The sequence below is a fragment of the Somniosus microcephalus genome, chromosome 1, assembly GCF_052327205.1.
Source record: "Somniosus microcephalus isolate GS21.2 chromosome 1, FLI_Smic_1.0, whole genome shotgun sequence".
Classification (NCBI taxonomy): Eukaryota; Metazoa; Chordata; class Chondrichthyes; order Squaliformes; family Somniosidae; genus Somniosus; species Somniosus microcephalus.
This window is the reverse complement of record NC_140987.1, coordinates 290,731,892-290,756,450: the sequence shown is the minus strand read 5'-3', so window position 1 is coordinate 290,756,450 and position 24,559 is coordinate 290,731,892. Positions and strand designations below refer to the sequence as shown.

Genomic DNA, 24,559 nt, shown 5'->3' with positions numbered 1-24,559 from the left:
TCCTTATTTAAGGAAGGACATACTTGCATTGGAGGCAGTTCAGAGACGATTCACACGGTTGATTCCTGAGATGAGGGGGTTGACTTATGAAGAAAGGTTGAGCAGGTTGGGTCTATACTCATTGGAATTTAGAAGAATGAGAGGTGATCTTATTGAAACATAAAAGATACTGAGGGGGCTCGACAAGGTAGACGCAGAGAGCATGTTTCCCCTCGTGGGGAAATCTAGAACTCGGGGGCATAGTTTCAGAATAAATGGTCGCCCTTTTAGAACTGAGATGAGGAGGAATTTCTTCGCTCAGAGGGTCGTAAGTTTGTGGAATTCTCTGTCCCAGAGAGCCGTGGAGGCTGGGTCATTAAATACATTTAAGGTGGAGACAGACAGATTTTTACAAGATAAGGGAATGAAGGGTTATGGGGAGCAGGCAGGGAAGTGCCTTTGAGCCCAAGATCAGCCATGATCTTATTGAATGGCGGAGCAGGTTCGAGGGGCCAAGTGGCCTATTCCTGCTCCTATTTCTTATGTTCTTATATCTACCCGGAAGATGTCACCATACTGGTAGGGTCTGAGACAAGATTTTAAACTGAAGAGGTTCTTATCAAACAGGAAAACATTTTGTATGTTGGGAGTGTACTGGAACACATGGCCATTGGGTACTGTTGACTATGAGAACAGAAGCTCTGTAACTTTGTTTTGAAGTCTGCTTACCCTGGTAACTTAAAAAAGGAGAGACTGCTTTTTGCTCAAAGCACTCCTTATTTTCTTTTTAAATAGGAACAAAATGTCAGTAGCTTATGATGAGTCTGCCATTTTAGTGACATCAATTTTTTTGCCAGCAAAGACCAAATAGTGGCAGTTCCAAGTTCAAACAAGCCCATAAGCCACTCTGGAGCTAGCTGATCCTGGCAAACCACACCACCAACCAGGGAATCTGCATTCCTCAGCTGCTGTATTCTTTTCTAGGTTTGGGAGGTTCTTAGGCTGGTTTGAATCAACTCTTCCTTTTGCTTTGAAGCCAGTCAGGATACTAACAGTCAGTGATTCCACCAGAGTGAGGGATCCCCCAAGCAAGCGTCTCCATGCTGGTAATAACATTTGACATTTTTGCTACAACAATGGCACCTTTGGTAAACATAGAAACATAGAAGATAGGAGCAGGAGTAGGCCATTCAGCCCCTCGAGCCTGTTCCGCCATTCAATGAGATCATGGCTGATCATCCAAATTCAGTACCCTGTCACTGCTTTCTCCGCATATCCCTTGATCCCTTTAGCCTTAAGAAATATATCTAACTCCTTCTTGAATATATTTAATGAATTGGCCTCAACTGCCTTCTGTGGTAGAGAATTCCACAGGTTCACCACTCTCTGGGTGAAGAAATTCCTCATCTCTGTCCTAAATGGCTTACCCCTTATCCTTAGACTGTGACCCCTGGTTCTGGATTCCCCGACCATCGGGAACATCCTTCCTGCATCCAGTCTGTCTAGTCCTGTTAGAACTTTATAAGTTTCAATGAGATCCCCTCTCATTCTTCTAAACTCCAGCGAATATAAGCCTAATCGACCCAATCTCTCCTCATACGTCATTACGTAAGTCTATTACCTTTTTCTATATCAACAGGGGGAGTACTTTGAAGAAAGTTTACTCCCCCTAGACTTTCTTTCCCCACTGTACAAATTGAATCAACATTTTTCCTCTTGTAGTCTCTTTGGTTGTGCACACAGCCTTTTCAGCTAATGCCTTTAAGTGCCGAAACTGGTAAAACGTTTAGAAAACCAACCCAATATGGAACCTCTGCCAATCTTGAGCACTCTTTTCTGTCAACAGGCTAAGCTCACCATCCATATATTGCTCTCCTTGCTAACTTGGCCAAGAGCAGTGAGTTGACCAGCAAGACCAGCTAGCTCAATGGTGGGGAAATCCAACACTCTCATTGCAATAGAACAGCCAACAAAGTAATGCATAGGGTTTTTCAACAGCTTCTAAATACATGAAACACAAATATATTTTTTCCAATAAAATAGCCATAAAATTCCATGTTTTATGATTTGCATTCATGGTTATTCTTCCTACATATACTTTAAATAGGTTTTGCATGTAGGAATGCTCTCCATTTTTTTATTTGGTAGGAGGAGAGATTTACATTTGTTAGTTCTTCAAAAGGAACTGGCAAAAAGAGGTCCACTAAGGTCACAAAGGGGTAAGCATATGTTTTTTTTCCAAAAATAGATTGGAACAGCATGCTTAATACCATGTTAAAAAAACCAAAATAGTGCACCAGGAGCCGTTGTGCACTAGAAAGAACATTTTTTTTACTTCCAAGATATTCCTGGATTAATTGCAAATCATTTTGCTTGTGTAGGCACCTCATCAGCATATCTTTCAATAGACAAGGTATAAACACACATGAATGTTAGGATGCAGGGAGGATATAGGTGGGAGGTTGTGGCAGTACTCTGCAATTTTCCCAGTACATATAACACACGCTGTGAGTCTTGGAGATGGTGGAGAATGCAAACAGATATTTAAGTCAGCTTGGATGAGTGTAAGGGGACAATTAGTGTGTAGGTTAAACTGAAAGGCAGCGTTGATGGGTACAATGGTCTCAGCCGAATAGTTCCTGTGAGTAAAATTTATATTGTTCCAGTTAAATCATATTTATGGTGCAAGACACCTTGCAATGGCAATAGGTCTGACATTTGATGTGGTCCCCGTTGTGGCGAATACACCTCATTTGTACTGAGGGGTGACATTGGCACACCAGGACACAAATGTGCAAAATTTGCACACGCACTGTTACTGCAAAGTTACATTTGACCGTGTGTGATTTTGGCCGCTGCGAGGAAAATTTCTGCCAAGGTCAGTGATGTTAAAATCCCCAAGTGGCCTGTACAGGGGCACCGAGCTCTAAGCTCGCCCAAGACTGGAGAACACGGAGGCCCTGACAGAAGGCAGTGCTGGCTATAGCCACTTACCTTTACTACCAGTAGTCTTTCACCTCGAGAGTCTGACCTAAACCATTTCCTGAGGTGGTGTTCCTAACCTCTGAAAGTGTGTGTACTGCCTCACTAATTGAAATGGAGTATTAAAGAACTGCTTCATGAAGCAGTTTTCCATTGATGGGTATCACTTCTGCCGCTGTAGAAACCCCCCACATTTGTATTAACAGCAGCTGAATTTGCTTTAAAACTGTGCTTTCTAGCAGTTCATTGGAGTCTGTACCTGCCCCAAAGGTTTAGTTTGTTAACGGCCACTTACTTTGGCCATCTCCCCCTCTGATAGTAAACTACTTGGCATTTGTGCCTCCAGCAGAGATGGCAGTGGAGGTTATTTATGTGGGGTGGCTGCCTCTGGAAGGCAGTCATGTCGCTATATTTATATTTGTGGTTTGCCACTAACTTTAGAGATACTGTTGAGATACTGTTGGCAGCAAACTTTGATTACAAAAAAGCTGTTACATATTGAAATGAAATTCAATCTGCATTGTTTTTAAAAATAACATGTAATATAAATGCAAGTATGCCAGTCTGTGCAATGTGGTGAGGACAGCAACCTGGTCCTTACTAAAGGAACACAACTAATATTGTACAGTAATAAAAAACAGAAAATGCTGGAAATACTCAGCAGGTCAGGCAGATTCTGTGGAGAGAGAAACAGGTCGATGACCCTTGGTCAGAACTGGATTATTGTACAGTATTTGTTGGATTGTTAGATTTGTTAGATTGCAGTATCATGGCTCGACGTATCTTTAGGTGGAGCAGATAATTTGCTAACACAATGTCATGTACTGATGTTTCTACATTAGCAGTTTGGCGTTACCTGTTGGCTAAAAGGTCTGTCAAGAGTCCACTTTAACCTTCTCAGATACAAGGCTCTAAAGCTTGCACTTCATAAATTAGACTTGCTATTTTTTGTAACCTTGTCCCCCCCGCCCGACTCATCGCCATACTTGCCATCAGAGGCAACTCTAAGGTAAGAATGACATTAGCAGCATCACTGTAGTGTAAACAGTTCAACACTCATGTCATTGAATGATGTCGATGTGCATACAGCAATGTCCAACTATTTTGATTCGAGCTACTGGCTCTCAGCAATGTGCTGGCCTGTACATTTCCCCCACCCCCAGCATTGCAAGACTTGGCCAATTTGGCACAGCTGTTCCATTATTGCTGAATCTCCTTAAGGAATAAAATGGGGCAGATTCAGCAACACAGGAACTGGTGCAAAGACAAACTACAGGGTACTTCCATCGGAAGATATTTTCCTTAGTATAAAGGTGGCAACGAGCACAATTTTTTCCCCCCTGTGAAGAGTTAGTGAGGAGTGAAGAAACAAACACCATCGTGGAAGCACCATCAGCAGAAGGACTGCGGCGGTTCAAGAAAGCGGCCCGCCACCGCCCGCTCAGGGCAAGTAGGGAGAGAAAGAAACACCAGCCCTGCCAGCGTCACCCACATCCTGCCAACAAATTCTAAAAAGCAGCAAACATAGTAGAAAAGGTGAGAGAGAGAAAATGACCTGCAAAAGTACAAACTTTAATGAACAGGCAACAATGAGATGGGTGGTGGTGAAGTGGACCTCAACAAAGCTCATACGCAGAACAAAGCACCTGGGAAAAGTAACAAACATTGGTAACATCAAGATTGAAAAAGATCTTAAAAATTGTGTCATAATGGTCCATCTCCATACTACAGAATGATGGTACTAATGTTTTCCTTCAAAGTTCAGCACAGATTTTATCATGTTAACTTTGTGGGTGCGGTATTTTTCGAAAACTACGTACCATTGCTTTTAAATGTGCAACATCTATGTTCCCATTCTTGTCCACTTCGACGGGTTGGATTTTCATCCCTGCCATTTGTGCACTGGCTGGATTGGTGCCATGAGCAGATTTGGGGATAAGGCAGACCTGGGCAGGAGGAAGAAACAAATAGTCAAAAGGTCAGCGTCAAAATGTCAATTAGCTACTCAAAACAGCTTTCTCTGATTTGGGAGATCGCCTTATAAAAAGGACCTTGCTGGTGTTGACTGGCTGCTGCGTGTGCAGGTCAAGTGTCAAGAGTACATACCACAAGAATCAATGTTAAATGTAGCAACAAAAACTCCAGACGGCAGAAGAAACAGCTAAATGTAGGTGAGCTTCGACTGAACACTCAGCACAGCTTAACTCTACATCATTAGCTACAAGATAATGGAAAGACCTTGTCATCTTTATCCCCACTGGAAATCCCCATGAGAGTACACAAAGATGAACAACACTCTTCTATTGTACACCGACATGCAAATAAAAAAATACAATCCAAACTGAAAGCTTGCTACTTGAAGCATCTAGTCATTCTTCAACATTAACAGCAATACGGCAGGTACTAATTCAATACGGAATTAGCCCAACAGCAGTCAAGGCCCATTGATCAACTAGCAACAAAGACAATTAACAAAAACTTGACAGATTAATTTGGATGAGGACTAGTTCAACTAAAAAATTGAATCCATAATTTAGCGTAGCATCTGCACTGTGGTAGCAGAAGATATAAACTAAACTCTCCACTTGCCTGGATGAGTGCAGCTCCAACAACATTCAAGAAGCTCGACACCATCCAGGACAAAGCAGCCCGTTTGATTGGCACCCCATCCACCACCTTAAACATTCACTCCCTCCACCACTGGCGTACCGTGGCTGCAGTGTGTACCATCTACAAGATGCACTGCAGCAACTCGCCAAGGCTTCTTCGGCAGCACCTCCCAAACCCGCGACCTCTACCACCTAGAAGGACAAGGGCAGCAGGCGCATGGAAACACCACCACCTCCAAGTTCCCCAAGTCACACACCATCCTGACTTGGAAGTATATCGCTGATCCTTCATCGTCGCTGGCTCAAAATCCTGGAACTCCCTCCCTAACAGCACTGTGGGAGTACCTTCACCACATGGACTGCAGCGGTTCAAGAAGGCAGCTCACCACCAACTTCTCAAGGGCAATTAGGGATGGGCAATAAATGCTGGCCTTGCCAGCAACGCCCAGAGCCCATGAACAAATTTTAAAAAACTGGGAGCAAAACAAAGCTACACAAATAGACAGCTGAGCAATTAGTATTTGGGTAACCGCCATGTAACAGTTGCGTCTATTTGTAAGGGATTTAGTCATCACTTAAAGCACCATACAGCACTCACACAGAGTGATATGATAAAATACAAGTTTTGAATATTTGATCTGTTAAATTAGAGAATGATGTATATTTTTGTGCGTGCGAGAGGGTGAGACAGTTTCATGTTGACAACTGTCCCACGTGCTCTGTGTAATACCAAGGAATACTGCAACAATTTAGTCACATTAAGCCATTGCAGATGCCTCCCAGTCAACATCCAGCCCAGTTCTGAAGGGTTTCGACCTGAAATGGTGACTCTATTTCTCTCTCCACGGATGTTGCCTGGCCTGCTGAGTTTTTCCAGCATTTTCTGTTGTTATTTTACATTTAGGCTTGTTGACTTACCTGCGATTGAAAAGCTAACCAAACCATACGGTGAGCAGAGTGCACGCAGGGTCAGCTCATGTGTCTAATTATTCATAACTGTCTGCACAGCTTTGGCCTTGTGCATGGAGCTAGGGGGCCAGGGGAAGTGGAAGAACCACAGAAATCACATTTCACCTGAAATTGAAAGGGTAGCAGACATTGAACGGCAAGAGGCTCTCTACAGGGGGCAGAGGTTCTTGAACCTTTAGACAGGCTCACATTTCAATACTTGGGCAGGCATTGACGAAGTTATAAGGCAGAGGGGGAAATTGCAATGCCAGACAAAAAATAAATAAAATGAAAAGGAATCCCAATGTGGAGACATGAAACAGAATTTGCTGGCAAGCAATGGAGCGCTGCAGCATCCGACCTCCTCTTCCATGTCTGGCAAAGTGGAGGTGGGTTGTGGTGTTTGGCACTCCAGGGCACTCTCCCCAGAAACGACAGTGCACCTTTGCCCGGCAGGAGGTGGTGGCCAGACTCCACACTACCTGCAGGACCTGGGAACAAATACAGAAGGCACACATTAAGGAATCAGGCAAATTAAGACTATCTAACAGACAGCCCAAGATTACTCCAGCCTGGAAGGAGCCCAACGCATGGAATTTCATGGCCACGCTCACCTGCATAGCCACTGGCAATGCCGTCTTTGCCCTGCTCTGAGGCTGCAGGTCTGCCTGCAACAGGTGGCAGGTTTCAGTGAGCACCTTGGTGAAGTGGAAACGTTGCATGCACTGTTCCTCGCTGAGGTTGAGGTAGAATTGCTCCCTGAAGACCCTGGGTGGATATGGCCTTCTGCTGAGAGCCCTTCTCCACCTCCTTCCTCTTCAAGCAGCTTGTCCTCCTCTGTGTCGCCTCTGCTCATTCTCCCTGTCATGCTGCAGGGAAAGGGGGATACAAACTACAGCACCCGTGTCTGGGAGCAACTGGTCTGAGCAGAAACCTTGCAGTAACCTGCCACACCACTCCCTGGAGACTTCAGCAACTTCAAATAAGACACCAAACCAAGAAACACTTCTACAAACTCACCAAGAGCCAGTAGAAATCAATCAGCAACTAACCTGAAAGCAGGTGATGATCCCTTAAAATAGCGCTGGTGGGCGGGGTCCTTCCTGTTGCTGAATGCATGTTCAGCTGTGGGAGGTTAAGAGAGGTCACTGGCTGCAGCGTTGAGGTCAAAAATGGTAGTGCTGGCGTCAAATCTGATTGGTGTCATGATCTGCGTACACTGCACAGTTCAAGTGCGTGCTCTTAGCGCCCGCGCTTGCGTCCTCACCAAAATGGCGTCCGGTGCGGCCTGCACCAGAAGTGTGCGTGCGTGCCATTTTGGGCACAAAAGGGCACCCGTAACGCCGAAAAACTGGGCACTACGGAGCCGAATTTCGCGGCACAGGCGCTTAAGTCATTAAATTCCCTGCAACGGTGGGTGGTGAAAAAGGAAAGAAACAAAAAAAAGGGAAAGAATGTAAAACAAAACGAGGTGGCTAATTAAGTGCAAGGAAAATCAAAAAATGTCCCCATCACTTCCAAAACAAATCAGTATCGGCTGAAAATTCAGTAGCCTTAGCGCCTCATTTGAGGCGCTAGAGGGCCTTGCGCCGGAGTTATGGCCAGTAGTGAAATTCCCTGGGGCCCTAAATCGGCGTTGCTCCGGTAGCGCTGCGCCGGCACCGATGACGTCATCGGTGTGCGCAGCGTCCCGGTTGCCGTGGTAACCCGCCCGAACTCCGAAATTGAGTTGCAGCCGCCTCGCCCGTGGCAGCCGCAACCAGCGTTTTGTCAGAGGTGCCTTACTGCAGTTAGCGCCGGTGCATTAAAGGCCCCGCGGCGGCCGGCCGCTTTCCCGCCGGCCGCCTGCCCGCAGCTCCCTCCCCGGACTTCTCTCCTCCCCCCCCCCCCCCCCCGGAACAGATGCAAGCCCGGCACTTGTCCGAGGTGCCGGGCTCATTTTTAAGCAGGTTTGCGCGGGCCGCGGCCGGGTGCAGGCAGCTCCTCCTTAACGGAAGGAGGAGGCCTGCACTTCCCCAGCCTGCCGCACCGCATGCCGCAGCACCGGAATTGCGGCGCAAAACGGCAGTTAGCGCCCTTTTCCAGGCGCTAAGACCCTTCAGTAGCGCCGGCAGCCGTTTGGGCGCGGCGCCACTGAATTTTTGGCGCGCGCAGGGAACTTAGCGCCGGCACTAATTTCCGGCGCTAAAGCCCTGGCGAAGCCAAAACCCAATTTCTAGGCCTATATCTTTTAAGAAAATTGATTCAAAGGCCTGAAGGTGAAGTGTAAGACCTGGCAGGTTTTCATATGCTTAGAATAGTGGGGGTAGGAAAAACACACCCTCCTCATCAGCGTAATTCAAAAAACGAGGAATTTATTGAGGGAGAGACACAAAAATCCCCAAAAAGGTGAGGAATAAATTCTAGTGCCATTATGTATTAATTGTGTATTTCTGTTAATGTTGAACCAAGTCAACAAATGTGCCATCTAGAGAATCAGGTCGATGTAAAAGCTGACCGACAATTTCTGTACAATATCCATAACTTTGCATTCAAAGTAATGGGTTACAATTCAGACTTCCTGTGGTAAATAAGTTGTTTCAATTTCTGCATTCGTTCTTGTGTATGACTATAATTTTAATCCCTTGCCAATGCCTCCTTTCTATTCATAGATGTACAAATGCCAGCAGAAGCTCCAGTGCATGTAGCTTCCACATTTGTTTATTCAGTGGCCCTGATCTCAAATGCAGTGCACAGCCAATACACCTCAAAACCACCAGGGGGAAGCACACCTTTAACAAGAACTGACGAATTATCCTGGATAACAAGTTTGCATTTTACAATAAAGTTTTATAGATAAAAATGTCAAAGTAGTCTGGAACGCACCTGGTAGATCAGCGTGGTTTAATAACATCAAATAAGTTTTGCCAAGATTAGCTTTTGTTGAAAAATTCTGCTAAATCTTCAATACTTTGTTACTTCTTCTAAGACAGTTTCTTCACGGTCGGGGACGGAATTGCTGCGGGGTTCTCCCACTCATCCACGCTAACACCAGTTGAAGAGCCATGGAAACCCAGGAAAAATGGAGTAAAGGGCGCAGGCACTGGTTCTCCCGGGGTTTCCACAGCTCTTCTACCGAAGTTACAGCAGACGATGAGGAGAGCCACCATGGAAATTCACCCCTCCACACCGCCCCCACCCCCTGTCGCATTTGCTGAAAGTCTAACCAACACCTGCTACCTCTTACTCTTGATAGCTCCACTCCAGCGGCTTAGCTATGTATGGGGAATTTGGGTGGTCCCCAACTTATGGTGACAAAGATCTGACATCACAGCAAATCATTTATGCTATTGGACGAGTATTTCAAGTTGCCACCTCGTTTTAAATGCTGCTCCTCCAACCACCCCAATGGACGCAGTGTTGAAACATTTGAGAGAGATACACAGGACGGTAAATAAGAACAAGGAGCAGGAATAGGCCACTTGGCCCCTCGAGCCTACTCCGCCATTCAGTAAGATCATGGCTGATCTTGGGCTCAAAGCCACTTCCCTGCCCGCTCCCCATAACCCTTTTAGATTTACGTTTAGAGGTTCACCCTACGTCTGTTCATGCTGTTTCTTACTGTCATTCCTATCGCCTTTTCAGGTAGCCAATCTCCCTCACAGCATGTGCCTTAAGACTGCTAACTTGGGGAAATCTCGGCTACATTCCTCTGCTGTTGCGTTCGCACAGACTCAGACTTGGGGCGGGGGTGGGTGGGGAGCCTGGCTTACCTGCGGCTATGCTCCTGCTCCACCCTTAGTCCTTTTTCCTCTATTAATGCCCTCAGCCTCGCTGTCATCTCTGATCTTCAATGGAACTCTCACATCTCTTGCATTGTTCAAGCTGCCTCTAATGAGCACAGGTTCCTCTTTTCTGCCCAACACTTTCACATTCTACAACTCAACTCTCTTCAACGCCCAAGTCTGTTGAAGTCTTGAATAACCCTCAAATCTGGGGATGTAATTCAAACACCTCACACTGCTGGGCAGAGTGCAACAAACAACTTGTTCATTCGTTCTTTCACCTCTAGGTGCCCAATCGCTTTCTCTCCATTCTCCCTCAACTTTTCTTGCATCTCTACTTTATCAACATGAATGGTCATTCTTCCTCAAATATTTTCTCGCTTGTCCCTTCTCTCCCACCGCCTCAATGTTTGGAAATCAATCCTCTACCCTAAATCATTGTTTCCCATTACCTAAAGACTTTAGGGGGGAAAAATTTGGTTGCTTTGCGCTTCCCGTTAGCGCCCTAAGAGGGCACTAATGGGGCGCAAAGCAACTAGTGTGGCGATGTTTGCGCCGCTCGTGAAATTGACCAAACATTTTGCGGCAGCACTAAACACTACCGCCACGATCTCCTGCGCATGCAGATCGTGATGTCAGTCGAGCGTGCAACATCCCAGACTGGATATTGAGTGACGCCCCCTGCCTTACCGCCTGCCGTTAGCAATGACAGGTTATGGGGAACATTTTGTAGTCAGGAAGGGACTGGTGGAGCGCTATTTAAAGGTGACCACTTCCTGACTTTTTTTTGTCGGCTACATTTTGTTGTGTATGTACCTTTAAGGGAATAACTGGTCTTAGACTGCAGTACCGGCAGTGACCACCCCTGTATAAAAGGCGCTAGCAGGCTTCTGTAGTTTCAGTTTCAAGCTGCCTCTTGTTCAGTAAAGTACCTGTTAAACTGTTCTCCCGAAGTCCGTGTATTATTGAGGCGCGGACTTTACAGTGGCGACAAGTAAGTTCGAACTCACCTGCAGTGCGGCATCATCTCACGGGGATCTCGCCTGAAAGGAAGGTCCTGGAAGGTCGTAGTCTGAGCAACGGGCGTCGACCGAGGGCAACCACCCAAAGAATCCATCGGTGTTTGGAGAATTGCGGGAGAGACTGTGGTTCCAGCGAATCGTGCTGGTAGCAGGTAGCGTGCTGACCCTTCCGGACTGCAGCGGGCTCAAGCTCGATCGAGTGGCTCTACAAATCGGGCCGCGCAGCGTCGCCGGGAAAAGAAAACAAGAGAGAGAGGGTGGAGCGCACAGGGCACGGTCGGTGCTCGAGAACAGGACAGCGGAGAGAAACTAAACGGGGGGGGGAAGGAAAGCGAGACGCGCCAAAGCTGCGGGTCGCCGTCATTACCCCATAGAACGCTAGGAGCAGCGTGGCAGTAAGGGGAAGAAGCAAAAGCGCAGGAGGCGCCATTTTATCCCATTGGGGAAGAAGCAAAAGCGTGGGAGGCGCCATTTTATTCCATTGGGGAAGAAGCAAAAGCACGGGAGGCGCCATTTTAAATTGCCCAAGATGCCGAAAAGTGGAAGTATCACTGCTTTCGACAACGAGGTAGAAGACTGGACCACGTATGTGCAAAGAATTGAAGTGTACTGCAAGGCAAATGAGGTGGCTGATGGAAAGAGGGCGTCGGTATTATTAAATCTGATGGGTGCGAGTATGTACGGCCTATTGCGGAATTTAATTACCCCAGCTAAACCAATGGAGAAAAGTTTTGAGGAGATTGTTCATATCTTAGCCCTACACCACTGCTGATAGCAGAAAGATTCAAGTTCCATAAAAGAAACCAGCACAAAGATGAGAGCAATGCTAACTATCTTACAGAACTATGCAAGTTATCGAGGCACTGCCAGTTCGGAACAGGACTGGCAGACACCTTACGGGATAAGTTTGTCTGCGGAGAGTGAAGGAACTCAGAAACGACTACTTTCAAAAAAGGACCTGACGCTAGAACAGGCTTTCAGCGTGGCAGTATCCTACGAAGCAGCAGCACGGGGAGCTGCGGAAATACAACAGAAACCACAAGAATACAGCGTATGGAACCGAAAAGTGCTATCGCTGCGGCAGAACAACCCATGAGCAGAAGGACTGCTGATTTAAAGACAAAATATGCAGGCAATGCGGGAAAATGGGACATATAGCAAGAGTCTGCAGGTCGGGAAAGAAGACCAACACGACAAGAACTACTAAGGAACAGTACAGGAAAGTAAAGAAACTGACAGATAGTAGTTCAGAAGATCAGGAGAGTGATAAGGACTCCGGGAGCAGGCGACTAAGTTGTTGAAAGTTACACAACGTGATCGCAAAAGAAGATCACCGAACCATTTGGGTCACCGTCATGATAGCAGGGTCCCCAGTGAAGATGGAATTGGACACAGGATCAGCCCTAACTGTCATGAATCAACGAGACTATGAGCGGCTATTCTCACACAAACCCTTAAAGGACACGTCCATTGTATTGAAGACATACACGGGGCAAAAGGTCTACCCCAGAGGAAAAATAAGGGTGCCAGTTGAATATAACGGAAAGGAAACACAGAAACTATACATGTATATACTACGAGATGGATGACCACCATTATTGGGACGTGAATGGATCCGAAGACTACAATTGAATTGGCATTCCATTCTGGCACTAACTGTGACTGACAAAAAAGATGATGACGTCGCACCTGGACGTCTGTCACAAATTCTATCTGACGCGGAAGAGGTGTTCCAACAAGGACTTGGGACTCTAAAAGGAGTAAAGGCAACCATAAAGATTGAGGATAACGCAACCCCAAAATTTTTCAAGGCCAGACCGGTGCCATACGCGATACGCCCAGCTGTGAAAGCTGAACTGGAGGGTCTGGAGCGTTCGGGGGTGCTGTCTAAGGTGGACTGGAGCGAGTGGGCCACACCCATTGTTCCTGCAATGAAGAAAGCATTGAGCAGCACACCTGGGGAGCCAAGGAAGGTTTGCATCTGTGGGGACTTCAAGGTGACTGTGAACCCAGTCCTGCACACAGTACAGTATCCGCTTCTGCGGATAGAAGATATTTTCGCCTCACTATCTGGAGGGAAACGTTTTACAAAGATTGACCTGGCTCAAGCGTATCTACAAATGGAGGTGGAAGAAGCATCTAGGAAATACCTCACGATAAACACTCACAAAGGCCTTTACCAGTACAATCGACTGGTATTTGGGGTAGCATCGGCCCCGGCTATGTGGCAGAGGGCAATGGAACAAGTCCTGCAAGGGATCCCGGGGACCCAGTGTTATTTGGACGACATCCTGGTTACGGGCGAAAATGACAATGAACACCTTGCCAACCTGGAACAGGTGCTCACGAGATTGCAGGAATATGGGCTACGAGCCAACCGTCCCAAATGCGAGTTCTTCAGGAGACAAATCTCGTATTGTGGCCACATGATTGATGAGGAAGGGTTGCATAAGTCGCCGGTCAAGATTGAGGCTGTAGTCAAGGCTCCAGCACTAGAAAATGTGTCGCAACTGAGGTCGTTCCTCGGGTTGGTGAACTACTACCATAAGTTCTTGCCGAATTTATCTACAATTCTGCACCCACTGAACGCCCTCCTTCAAACTGGTGTAACATGGAAATGGAGTGATGATTGTAAGCGTGCCTTTCAGGAATGTAAATGCCAAATCACTTCAAAAGAAGTATTGGCCCACTACAACCCAACACTACCGATTCGGTTGGCATGTGATGCGTCACCTTACGGCATTGGAGCGGTGCTGTCACACAAATTCCGTGACGGTTCAGAGGCCAATAGCCTTTGCATCGCGCTCGCTAACCTCAGCCGAGCGTAACTACGCCCAGATTGACAGGGAGGCCCTCAACCTGGTGTGGGGGGTGAAGAAGTTCAATCACTATCTGCATGGGCAGAAATTCACCCTACTGACTGATCATCAACCCCTGGTCTCAATTTTTAACCCAAAGAAGGGCGTTCCGGTGATGACGGCGCAACGGCTGCAAAGATGGTCACTTTTTCTAGGGGCACATCAGTATGACAGAGTACAAAGGTACAAAACAACATGGAAACGCTGATGGGCTGCCGCGCCTACCGTTGCCTACGGCGGAAGAAGCACCTGCAGTGGACCCGGTGGAGATATTCCATGCGACCATAGTCGAATGTTTGCCTGTTACAAATGCAAGTATTGAGAAGGAAACCCGAAATGACCCAACACTCTCTCGGGTCTATGATTTGACAGTGAAGGGATGGCCAGCATATGGCGACTCACTGTTGCCAGCATTCTCGCCAAGGAGGGAACAGCTGTCAGTGTGCCGGGGAACCGTGATGTGTGGATCCCGAGTGGTAATTCCACCCAAGTTGAGAGATAGAGTACTCAATGAGCTTCACGAGGGTCATCTGGGAGGGGTAAAAATGAAGAGCATAGCCAGGGCGTTTGTGTGGTGGCCGGGAATCGATAAAGAAATCGAGGATATGACCAAGAGATGCACAGGATGCCAGAAGGTCCAAAACGCTCCACCACAGGCCCCGCTACATCCATGGGAGTGGCCCTCATCTCCATGGCAACGGGTACACATTAATTTCGCTGGTCCATTTATGGACTCAATGTTTCTAATCGCTGTGGACGCCCATTCAAAATGGCCAGAGGTCATTAAAATGTCCTCCACCACCACGGAGAAAACTATTGCAGTCCTAAGGACCATCTTCGCCAGGAATGGATTGCCAGAACAGATCTGTTCCGACAATGGCCCACAGTTTGTGTCTGACGATTTCCGGAGGTTCCTAAAGAATAATGGGGTGAAACATTACACATCTGCCCCATATCATCCAGCCACAAATGGATTGGCTGAGAGGTTTGTTCAGGCTTTTAAAAAGGCCATAAAGGCAATGTATAATGACGACATACCACTGCAACACAAGGTGGATAACTTCCTGTTTGCTTACCGGAATGCGACACATGCAGTAACCGACCAAACTCCAGCCGTACTGTTTTTCAACCGGAGACTAAGATGTCGCTTGGATTTGCTCAAACCAAACATAAGAGATGTTGAGGATAAGCAGTTCCAGCACATAAATGAGAAGCCAACCAGGAGCTTCAAGATAGGGCAACCAGTCTTGGCCCGCGACTACCGAACAGAAAAATGGCAGCCAGGCACGATATGCACACAGCAGGGACCACTAATGTACACAGTGGACGTTGGAGAGAGCATCGTGAGACGCCATGCTGACCAGATTCTAGAGTCACAGGAACAAGCCAAACCTGTACCACAAGCATGTGCACCTGGTAATGAGCCCGAAGTACAGATTGCGTCTACCTCAGAAGCAGGGGTATTGGAAGCTGACGAACCAACCAATGACAATGAGCCAGAATTGACTCCACCGCCAGAACAGGATACTCGAGAAAGGCGCTATCCAGTCCGGATCAGGAAGCCTCCTCAAAGACTGAACTTATAAATGACTATTTCAGTTGATGTATATATTACTGAGAAAATTGTAATTGTAATTAGTTATTATTTAATTGTTAAATGAATGTTATGTACTGTTTATCTAAAAGGGGAGAAATTGTTGTGTATGTACCTTTAAGGGAATAACTGGTCTTAGACTGCAGTACCAGCAGTGACCACCCCTGTATAAAAGGCCCTAGCAGGCTTCTGTAGTTTCAGTTTCAAGCTGCCTCTTGTTCAGTAAAGTACCTGTTAAACTGTTCTCCCGAAGTCCGTGTACTATTCAGGCGCGGACTTTACACATTTTTGCACCACGCATTCTGAGAGAGACTTCTGGAGAGATTCAACGCGGTGTGAAGGAGTTTTGGGTGCTGAGCAGCACTTTGCAGGTTCATTTTGATTTGCCCTTCCTTGTATCGATTTAGAAGAGACTATGGGGTCTGCACTCTGAGCTCTTTCCCTGGGCCTCTCCATTGTTCTTTCCAACAGATTTGTTGTACAGGTCTCTCCAGGCCGAGATTCAAGGCTGCAACGAGCAGCGTGTGGATGGAGAGCAAGACTGATCCTCCCCTTTAAGGACCAGTGTGTCTGTGTTCCATTGCTGACTGACATCACGAGCTTCGGGGCAATACCGAATTTCTCCCCCTAGAACTCTTTACGCCTTTTAGTCTTTTGTTGCTCATACCTTCAGGCTTTTCAAACCAAAGCTTGCATTACCTAATCTCGATTTCTTAATCTACCTTGCACTGTCAATCTCAGTAGTCTTCTTCTTTTCATGTCTTCTCGCTGTTCCCATCGGGAAACAGTGTGAAGTATTGGAAGGATTCTGCAGGCTGATTAACAGTCTGACTGGCTGTGTTAATGCTGCTTCCATGGCTGTAACCATCTTTATACCAGCCGATAGGGTGGTCAGTCCTATACGGGGGGGCGGGGGGGGGGGGGGGGCGGGTTTTATGGGCTCCCACAACCCATATGATTGGGGCGGCACCCGCATCCACCGGACGCGAGTATCCCGCTGGATGTCAACCCAGAATTCAGAGCCGGAGCTCCGACTCCACTCGCCAGGACTGTCTGGAGTGAGGTTTGAACCCTGCACCTTCTGGCCCAAGGCGGGAATGCTACCACTGCGTCAGAGGCTCACTCCCATCTTGGTGGTGTCTTACACTATAGACGGTGGCGGCATCACCTTGCTTTTAGCCTACGTAACACTTACTGCACTCAAAAAGGAATTCTTTGCATGAAAATACTTTGCCACACTTTGTCCTGATGCGGCACTATATAAATGCATGTACCATTACCGTCTCAATAATAATGATTAAAAAAAAACTTTAAATAGCTTCTTTTGGAGTACAGTAATGTCAGGACCAAAAAAAAAATCAAAGGCTGTACACCCATTTCTTCCCCCTCTTTTTCAAACTGCAGTGACTCAATGCTGGGATAGATTCCTTGAGCACAGTAACCTAGAAAATTGTCCAAGTGGCAATTCTTTGCATGTGACTGTCCGCAGGCTATTTAACTATCAGAGCATCACAGCTAAACCAGATTCTGTCCTGACACTGTGTCCACATTTTTTAAAAGGAGTCACTGGATAGTGATCAGGAGTGGGAAGCGGAGTTAATTTTTTATGGTTCCTTGGGTTGGTGTCCAATTGTATCATCTTCATGATTGCTTTGACAAATATCAGCTAACTGACTCCCCAAAGCCTTTCCACCATCTACAAGGCACAAGTCAGGTGTGTGATGGAATACTCTCCACTTGCCTGGATGAGTGCAGCTCCAACAACACTCAAGAAGCTCGACACCATCCAGGACAAAGCAGCCCGCTTGACTGGCACCCCACCCACTACCTTAAACATTCACTCCCTCCACCACCAGCGTACTGTGTCCACAGTGTGCACCATCTACAAGTTGCATTATAGCAACTCACCAAGGCTTCTTCGGCAGCACCTCCCAAACCCGCGACCTCTACCACCTAAAGGGACAAGGGCAGCAGGCGCATGGGAACACCACCACCTCCAAGTTCCCCTCCAAGTCACACACCATCCTAACTTAGAAGTATATTGCCGATCCTTCATCATCGCTGGGTCAAAATCCCGGCACTCCCTACCTAACAGCACTGTGGGAGTACCTTCACCACACGGACTACAGCGGTTCAAGGCGGCGGCTCACCACCACTTTCTAAAGGGCAATTAGAGATGGGCAATAAATGCTGGCCGTGCCAGCGACGCCCACATCCCATGAACGAATAAATAAAAACTGCACAAAGGTCCCAGGATCAACTCCTACTCTGTGTTAGAGGGCAGCATTCCAAAAAGTGATTCCTCGTGCATAGAAATTTCCATTTGTGGTAACTAATCCTCCTGCCTTATTTTAGCAGCTCTTCTGTCTGGTGCCATTTTCTGAAATCATGAGCATGTTTTAATTTCAACAAGTTAGCAAAAGAAGTGAAACAGGAATGGATAAAAACCTCAAACCCGATATAAATATGGAAATTGAGATGCCTTGAATACAATGTCTTAAATGGAATGGAGAAAAGAGCAATGGATCAGAAGATTGTGGAGACCTCAAATATATCAGATCATTTGTTCAAAAAACACTTATGCTGTTAAATTTAAAATATTTTTTTATTGTATGCACAATTATGAATGGTATGGTTTTTTCAGGCAAACATTACACTTCACAATTAACAGAACGTTTGTAGTTCTTTTATAATCAGCGAACTGCCTCATACAATCAATGTGATCCCATCCAAAGACTATCAAGCTGGTCCCACTACAACAGCTCAGAGTGTGGGAGGCTACTTCAACTTAATTTCTGTTGGTCAACTATCTCTGGTCCACTTATAGAAGTTAATCAAACTCGCAACGAAAACTGCTATGCAGAACAGACAAAGCTGGCTGAGCTCTGTCTAAGCATCACCACTATAGCCTCGACATGAATGTTGACAATGTAATGAGTGAATGCTTAACGTGTTCATATAACATGCTTCTGTCAGCAACAGTAACTTCTGGACTACATGTCACCTCGAAAAAGAGGGGGATTAAGATCCCGACGAAAACCTCAATTTTATACTTTGATTCTTCTTTGCCATTTTCAAATCATTCACTTCCAATATCCATTAGTTACTGAATATGGTCAAGCACGTCTGTTGGTTAGTGATGGATTACACATGTATCACTGATACTTGCTGCGAAGCAAGATTTGAAATGGAAACAAGACATGTCCTAACTCGCACCAAGTCCCGTTCACCCATCACCCCTGTGCTCGCTGACCTACATTGGCTCCCAGTTAAGCAACGCCTTGATTTTAAAATTCTCATCCTTGTTTTCCAATCCCTCCATGGCCTTGCCCCTCCCCATCTCTGTAATCTGCTCCGGCCCCACAACCCCCAAGATACCTGCACTCCTCCAATTCCGGTCTCTTGCACACCACCATTGGTGGCTGTGCCTTCAGCTGCCTAGGCCCCCAGCTCTGGAATTCCCTCCCTAAACCTCTCCGCCTCTCTATCACTGTTTCCTAAGAATATAAGAATTAGGAGCAGGGGTAGACCATATGGCCCCTCGAGCCTGCTCCACCATTCAATAAGATCATGGCTGATCATCGACTTCAACTCCACTTTCCCGGCCGATCTCCATATCACTTGATTCCCCATGAATCCAAAAATCTATCTATCTCAGTCTTGAATATACTTAACAATTCCTCATCCACAGCTCTCTGGGGTAGAGAATTCCAAAGATTCACAACCCCCTGAGTGAAGAAATTCCTCCTCATTTCAGTCTTAAATGCCCCCTAGTTCTAGACACTGCAGCCAGGGGAAACAACCTCTCAGCATCTAGTCAATCCCCTTCAGAATCTTATATGTTTCAATGAGATCACCTCTCAGTCTTCTAAACTCCAGAGAGTATGGGGGAGAAATTAGGTACCTTTGCACCTCCAGATAGTGCCTCCGGGGGCGCTAACAGTTTGCGACCGGGCGCGGCGATAATACCGCCGCCCGCGAAATTGAAGTGGAGGTTTGCGGCGGCGGTACCCACGAGCGCCACGCTCTCCAGCGGCCGGAGATCGTGACATCATCTGGCTGCGCCGCGTCCCGGCTCAGAAATTCACTCTCGCCCCCTGCCTGAGCGCCTGCTGTTAGCGACGACAGGTAGAGGAGGCGGTCTGCAGTCGGATGAGCGCTGGAGGAGCGCTATATAAAGGCAGCAACATCCGATTTATTTTTAGTCGGCAAAGACTGCTGCCTTGTCAGTTTGACACAGGCAAACAGGCGTTTTGAGCGATTTCAGCGTTTTTCAGTTGAAGGAGTCTTCTGCCTCAGAAAATTATTCACTTTCATTTAGGTGAGATTTGAAAGTGCAACATTTCCATACTTCAATGGGGGCTGTACTGGCACTGGATTTCGCCCTCCGCATGGACTCGGCAATGGTCCCGGCAGACTGGAAAACTGCTAATGTAACACCCTTATTTAAAAAGGGCAGTAGACAGAAGGCTGGAAACTATAGACCGGTTAGCCTAACATCTGTGGTAGGTAAAATTTTGGAGTCCATTATTAAGGAGACAGTAACAGGACATTTGGATAATCATAATTTAATAGGACAAAGTCAGCATGGTTTTATGAAGGGGAAGTCATGTTTGACAAATTTGCTGGAGTTCTTTGAGGAAGTAACATATAGGGTGGATAAAGGGGAACCAGTGGACGTAGTGTATTTAGACTTCCAAAAGGCATTTGACAAGGTGCCACACAAACGATTATTGCTTAAGATAAAAAATCACGGGATTGGGGGTAATATTCTGGCATGGATAGAGGATTGGCTATCTAACAGAAGGCAGAGAGTTGGGATAAATGGTTCGTTCTCAGACTGGCAATCAGTAACTAGTGGTGTTCCGCAGGGGTCAGTGCTGGGTCCCCAACTCTTTACAATCTATATTAACGATTTGGAGGAGGGGACCGAGTGTAACATATCAAAGTTTGCAGATGATACTAAGATGGGAGGGAAAGTAGTGAGTGAGGAGGACATAAAAAACCTGCAAGGGGACATCGACAGGCTAAGTAAGTGGGCAGAGATTTGGCAGATGGAATACAATACTGGAAAGTGTGAGGTTATGCACTTTGGCAGGAAAAATCGTAGAGCAAGTTATTATCTTAATGGCAAGAAACTGGAAAGTACTGAAGTACAAAGGGATCTGGGGGTCCTGGTGCACAAAACTCAAAAGGTTAGTATGCAGGTGCAGCAAGTGATTAAGAAGGCCAATGGAGTGTTGGCTTTCATTGCTAGGGGGATAGAATATAAAAATAGGGAGGCATTGCTTCAGTTGTACAAGGTATTGGTGAGACCGCACCTGGAATACTGCGTACAGTTTTGGTGTCCATACTTAAGAAAGGACATACTTGCTCTCGAGTCAGTACAAAGAAGGTTCACTCGGTTAATCCCGGGGATGAGGGGATGGACATATGAGGAGAGGTTGAGTAGATTGGGACTCTACTCATTGGAGTTCAGAAGAATGAGAGGCGATCTTATTGAAACATATAAGATTGTGAAGGGGTTGGATCGGGTGGATGTTCCCGATGATGGGTGAAACTAGAACTAGGGGGCATAGTCTTAGAATAAGGGGCTGCTCTTTCAAAACTGAGATGAGGAGGAACTACTTCACTCAGAGGGTGGTAGGTCCATGGAATATGCTGCCCCAAAAAGCTGTAGAAGCTACATCATTACATAAATTTAAAACAGAAATAGACAGTTTCCTAGAAGTAAAGGGAATTAAGGGTTACGGGGAGCGGGCAGGAATTTGGACATGAGTCTAGGTCCGGATCGGTCATGGCCCTGTGGGTAGCAGAGCGGGCCCAGGGGCCGTGTAGCCTGATCCTGCTCCTATTTCTTGTGTCTAATTCTGTTAGATTCAGGAGATGGTTCTGTGATAGTGGATTGGCGGTTAGGATCAGATCAGCCATGATCTTATTGAATGGCGGAGCAGGCTCGAGGGGCCGATTGGCCTACTCCTGCTCCTATTTCTTATGTTCTTATTATGTTCAACGTCGGAGGCAGCGAGAGAAGTTGCAAATTGTGGCCAGAGGGAGGAGGGCCAACAGGGCTCTCAACAGGAGGCCTTATCCTCACAGGGTATTCCAGCAGCATTTCTCCTACATCAATCTCACTGAGGAACAGTGTCTTAGAAGGCCCTGTTTCAGCAAGGATGTGGTCACAGAACTCTGCCACCCCCTGCAGACAGACCTTGATCCTCAGATCAGGAGCACCACGTCTCTCTCAGTGGCAGTCAAGGTCACCGTCGCCCTCAACTTCTACGCCAGCGGATCCTTACAGTGTGCAACAGGAGACATATCTAACACGTCGCAGTTCGCTGTCCATTGCTGTATCCGCGAGGTCACATATGCTCTCTACAGAAGGAGAAGGGACTACATTTCCTTTCCCATCACCAGAGAGAAGCAGCGCGAGCGTGCATGTGGCTTTGCCAGGATAGCGGGCTTCCCCATGGTTCAGGGCGCCACTGACTGCTCCCACATTGCTCTACGGGCACCGCCTAACAATCCTGAGCTATTCCGTAACCGCAAAGCCTATCACTCACTTAATATGCAGCTGGTGTGTGACCACACACAGCGAATCCTCACTGTCAATGCCCGCTGCCTTCGTCCTGCGCCAGCTCTGTTGCAGCCACCACATCAAGCTCGCGGCTGGCTGCTGGGAGACAAGGGTTATCTGCTCTCCACCTGGCTCATGGCTCCCCTCTGCAACCCCAACACTCCTGCCCAGCACTCATATAATGAGTCTTGCTGCCACCAGGAACATCATCGAGCAGACCATTGGAGTGCTCAAGCAATGGTTCCGCTGCCTTGACCACTTGGGAGGAGCCCTCCAGTACTCAGCTGAGCGGGTGTCCCTTTTTGTTGTGGTCTGCTGCATGCTCCACAACTTGGCCATCATGAGGGCCCAGCCCTTGTCACCAGGCATAGTCGCACCATCTCAGGAGGAGGAAGAGGGAGATGAGGAGGAAGAGGACGAGGACGAGGAGGAGGAGGAGGAACAGGAGCACGAGCATCAGCGACGGAGGAGGCCGCCACTCAATTGGCCTTGTGGAAGGCCGGTCCGTGACCGCCTCATCAGACTTCGGTTCCAATGAATTCGAGGCCACTTCCCGGTTGCTCACCACGTCCCCATCATTCCATCAATGCCTCATTCCCACCACACCCCAAAACTGAAATGAAACACAGTCCCAAATCTGCAACATTCCAATAATAAATTTATCCGAATTCAGCAACCACATATATACAGCAACAATATTAACTAATCACCCTCGTGCAAATCCTTACTTCCCCTCTTCACAGTGCCATTCCCTAATCTACTGCTCCTATGTAGTGTCTCCCCAGTGGCTGCAGCAGGGCTGGTGGAAGACTGCTGAGTGTCAGTGCCCGAGACTACAGATGGCCTTGCAGGACGCCCTCGACCAGCTCTGGGCCTGGAAGGCCCAGCTGTACATTGCGCCACCTCAGGATGGGTGGCAACAGTCTGGGCTGGCTGGATGACAGGCAGCGATAAGTGCAATGGCGGAGTGGCAGTGGTGGGATCAGGAATGCTGTCATCCTGAGAGAGGACAGCAGGTTCCTGCTCCACTGATCCACTCCCACGGGACTGCACCTCAGCATCCCTACCAATCTGCTGGAGCACAGATTGCTGGCCTGCTGTGGCACCGTGAGATCCCTGGTGGAATGTGGTGGACCCAGCGACAATGGCAGCAGTTAGAGCTTGCGTGGCATCAAGCTGAGACTGCATGAGAGCAGTCTGAGACTCAATGCCACCAACCTCCATTACAGCACTAAGACGTTGCGTCGCTTCCGCCTGTGCTGCAATGGAAGCTGCCACATCGCCCATGACACGCGTCATGAGGTCTGGGTCCCCACAGTCTCTCAGGGAGTCCACTATCCTCTGCACAGTGGAAATTATGGGCTCCATGGTGTGAGCAGAGCTCTGTGCAATGTTGTAGGAGGACTCCTCCACGCTCCTTACCATTGCCGAGAGGCTCTCGGGCACCCTTGCCATTGCAGCTATCATCTCTGTGTGCATGGCCATCACCCTACTTGTGAATGCCTCCCCATCAAGGTCCTCATCTGAGTCCTCTGTAGCAGAACTCGCCCGCCGAGGAGCTGGGTCCGAGCTACCCTTTCCCCCTAGCCTTGCTGCAGCCCGCTCGTCCCCGGTGCATCACCCAGTGCAGACTCCTCTACTAAACTTGCCTCTAAAGATCGCATGGTGCCAGTATGTGAGGTGGTGCCTGCGGGTGAGAGATGCAATGACGCGGTGCTTTCTTCCTGCTCCTCTTTTCCTTCCTCACTCTCACTGCGAGGCTCAGAGATAGGCTGGTCATCAGGTTGCTGATTCTCTGAAAGCATAAAGGCACAAGATTCACGTTAAGGTGAGGGCAAGGAGGCAGGAAGGGAGCAAAGAATGCAGACAGTATCAGGAGCTGGAAATTGAGAAAGGCTTGTGATGTGAGGGGGAAGTGGGATGGGAAAAGGATTGGGGAACGTTACTTAAAGGGTTGACGGTGGATAGGCAATGGCAAACATTTAAAGCTCGCATGGATGAATTACAGAATTTGTTCATCCCTGTTTGGCATAAAAATAAAACAAAAAAGGTGACTCAAAAAAACAAAAAACTGAATGTAAAAGCTTCTAGATATGTGAAGAGAAAAAGATTGGTGAAGTCAAGCGTAGGTCCCTTGCAGTCAGAATCAGGGGAATTTATAATGGGGAACAAAGAAATGGCAGACCAATTAAATACATACTTTGGTTCTGTCTTCACAAAGGAGGA

At 47.4% G+C, this 24,559-nt stretch overlaps 1 protein-coding gene across 4 annotated transcripts in view; it reads right to left on the bottom strand.

Moving 5' to 3' along the window:
• gldc (glycine dehydrogenase (decarboxylating)) overlaps window positions 1-24,559 on the bottom strand; it is a 146,138-nt gene that overhangs the window by 35,238 nt on the left and 86,341 nt on the right. For all 4 annotated transcript variants that reach the window (XR_015079117.1, XM_085993828.1, XM_085993818.1 and 1 more), the window contains exon 16: window positions 4,782-4,907. Coding sequence is in view for 3 of the 4 variants with exons in the window: in XM_085993828.1 (XP_085849954.1) it covers window positions 4,782-4,907 (126 nt within the window). In the remaining variant the exon portion in view is untranslated. The remainder of the gene's footprint in view (window positions 1-4,781; window positions 4,908-24,559) is intronic.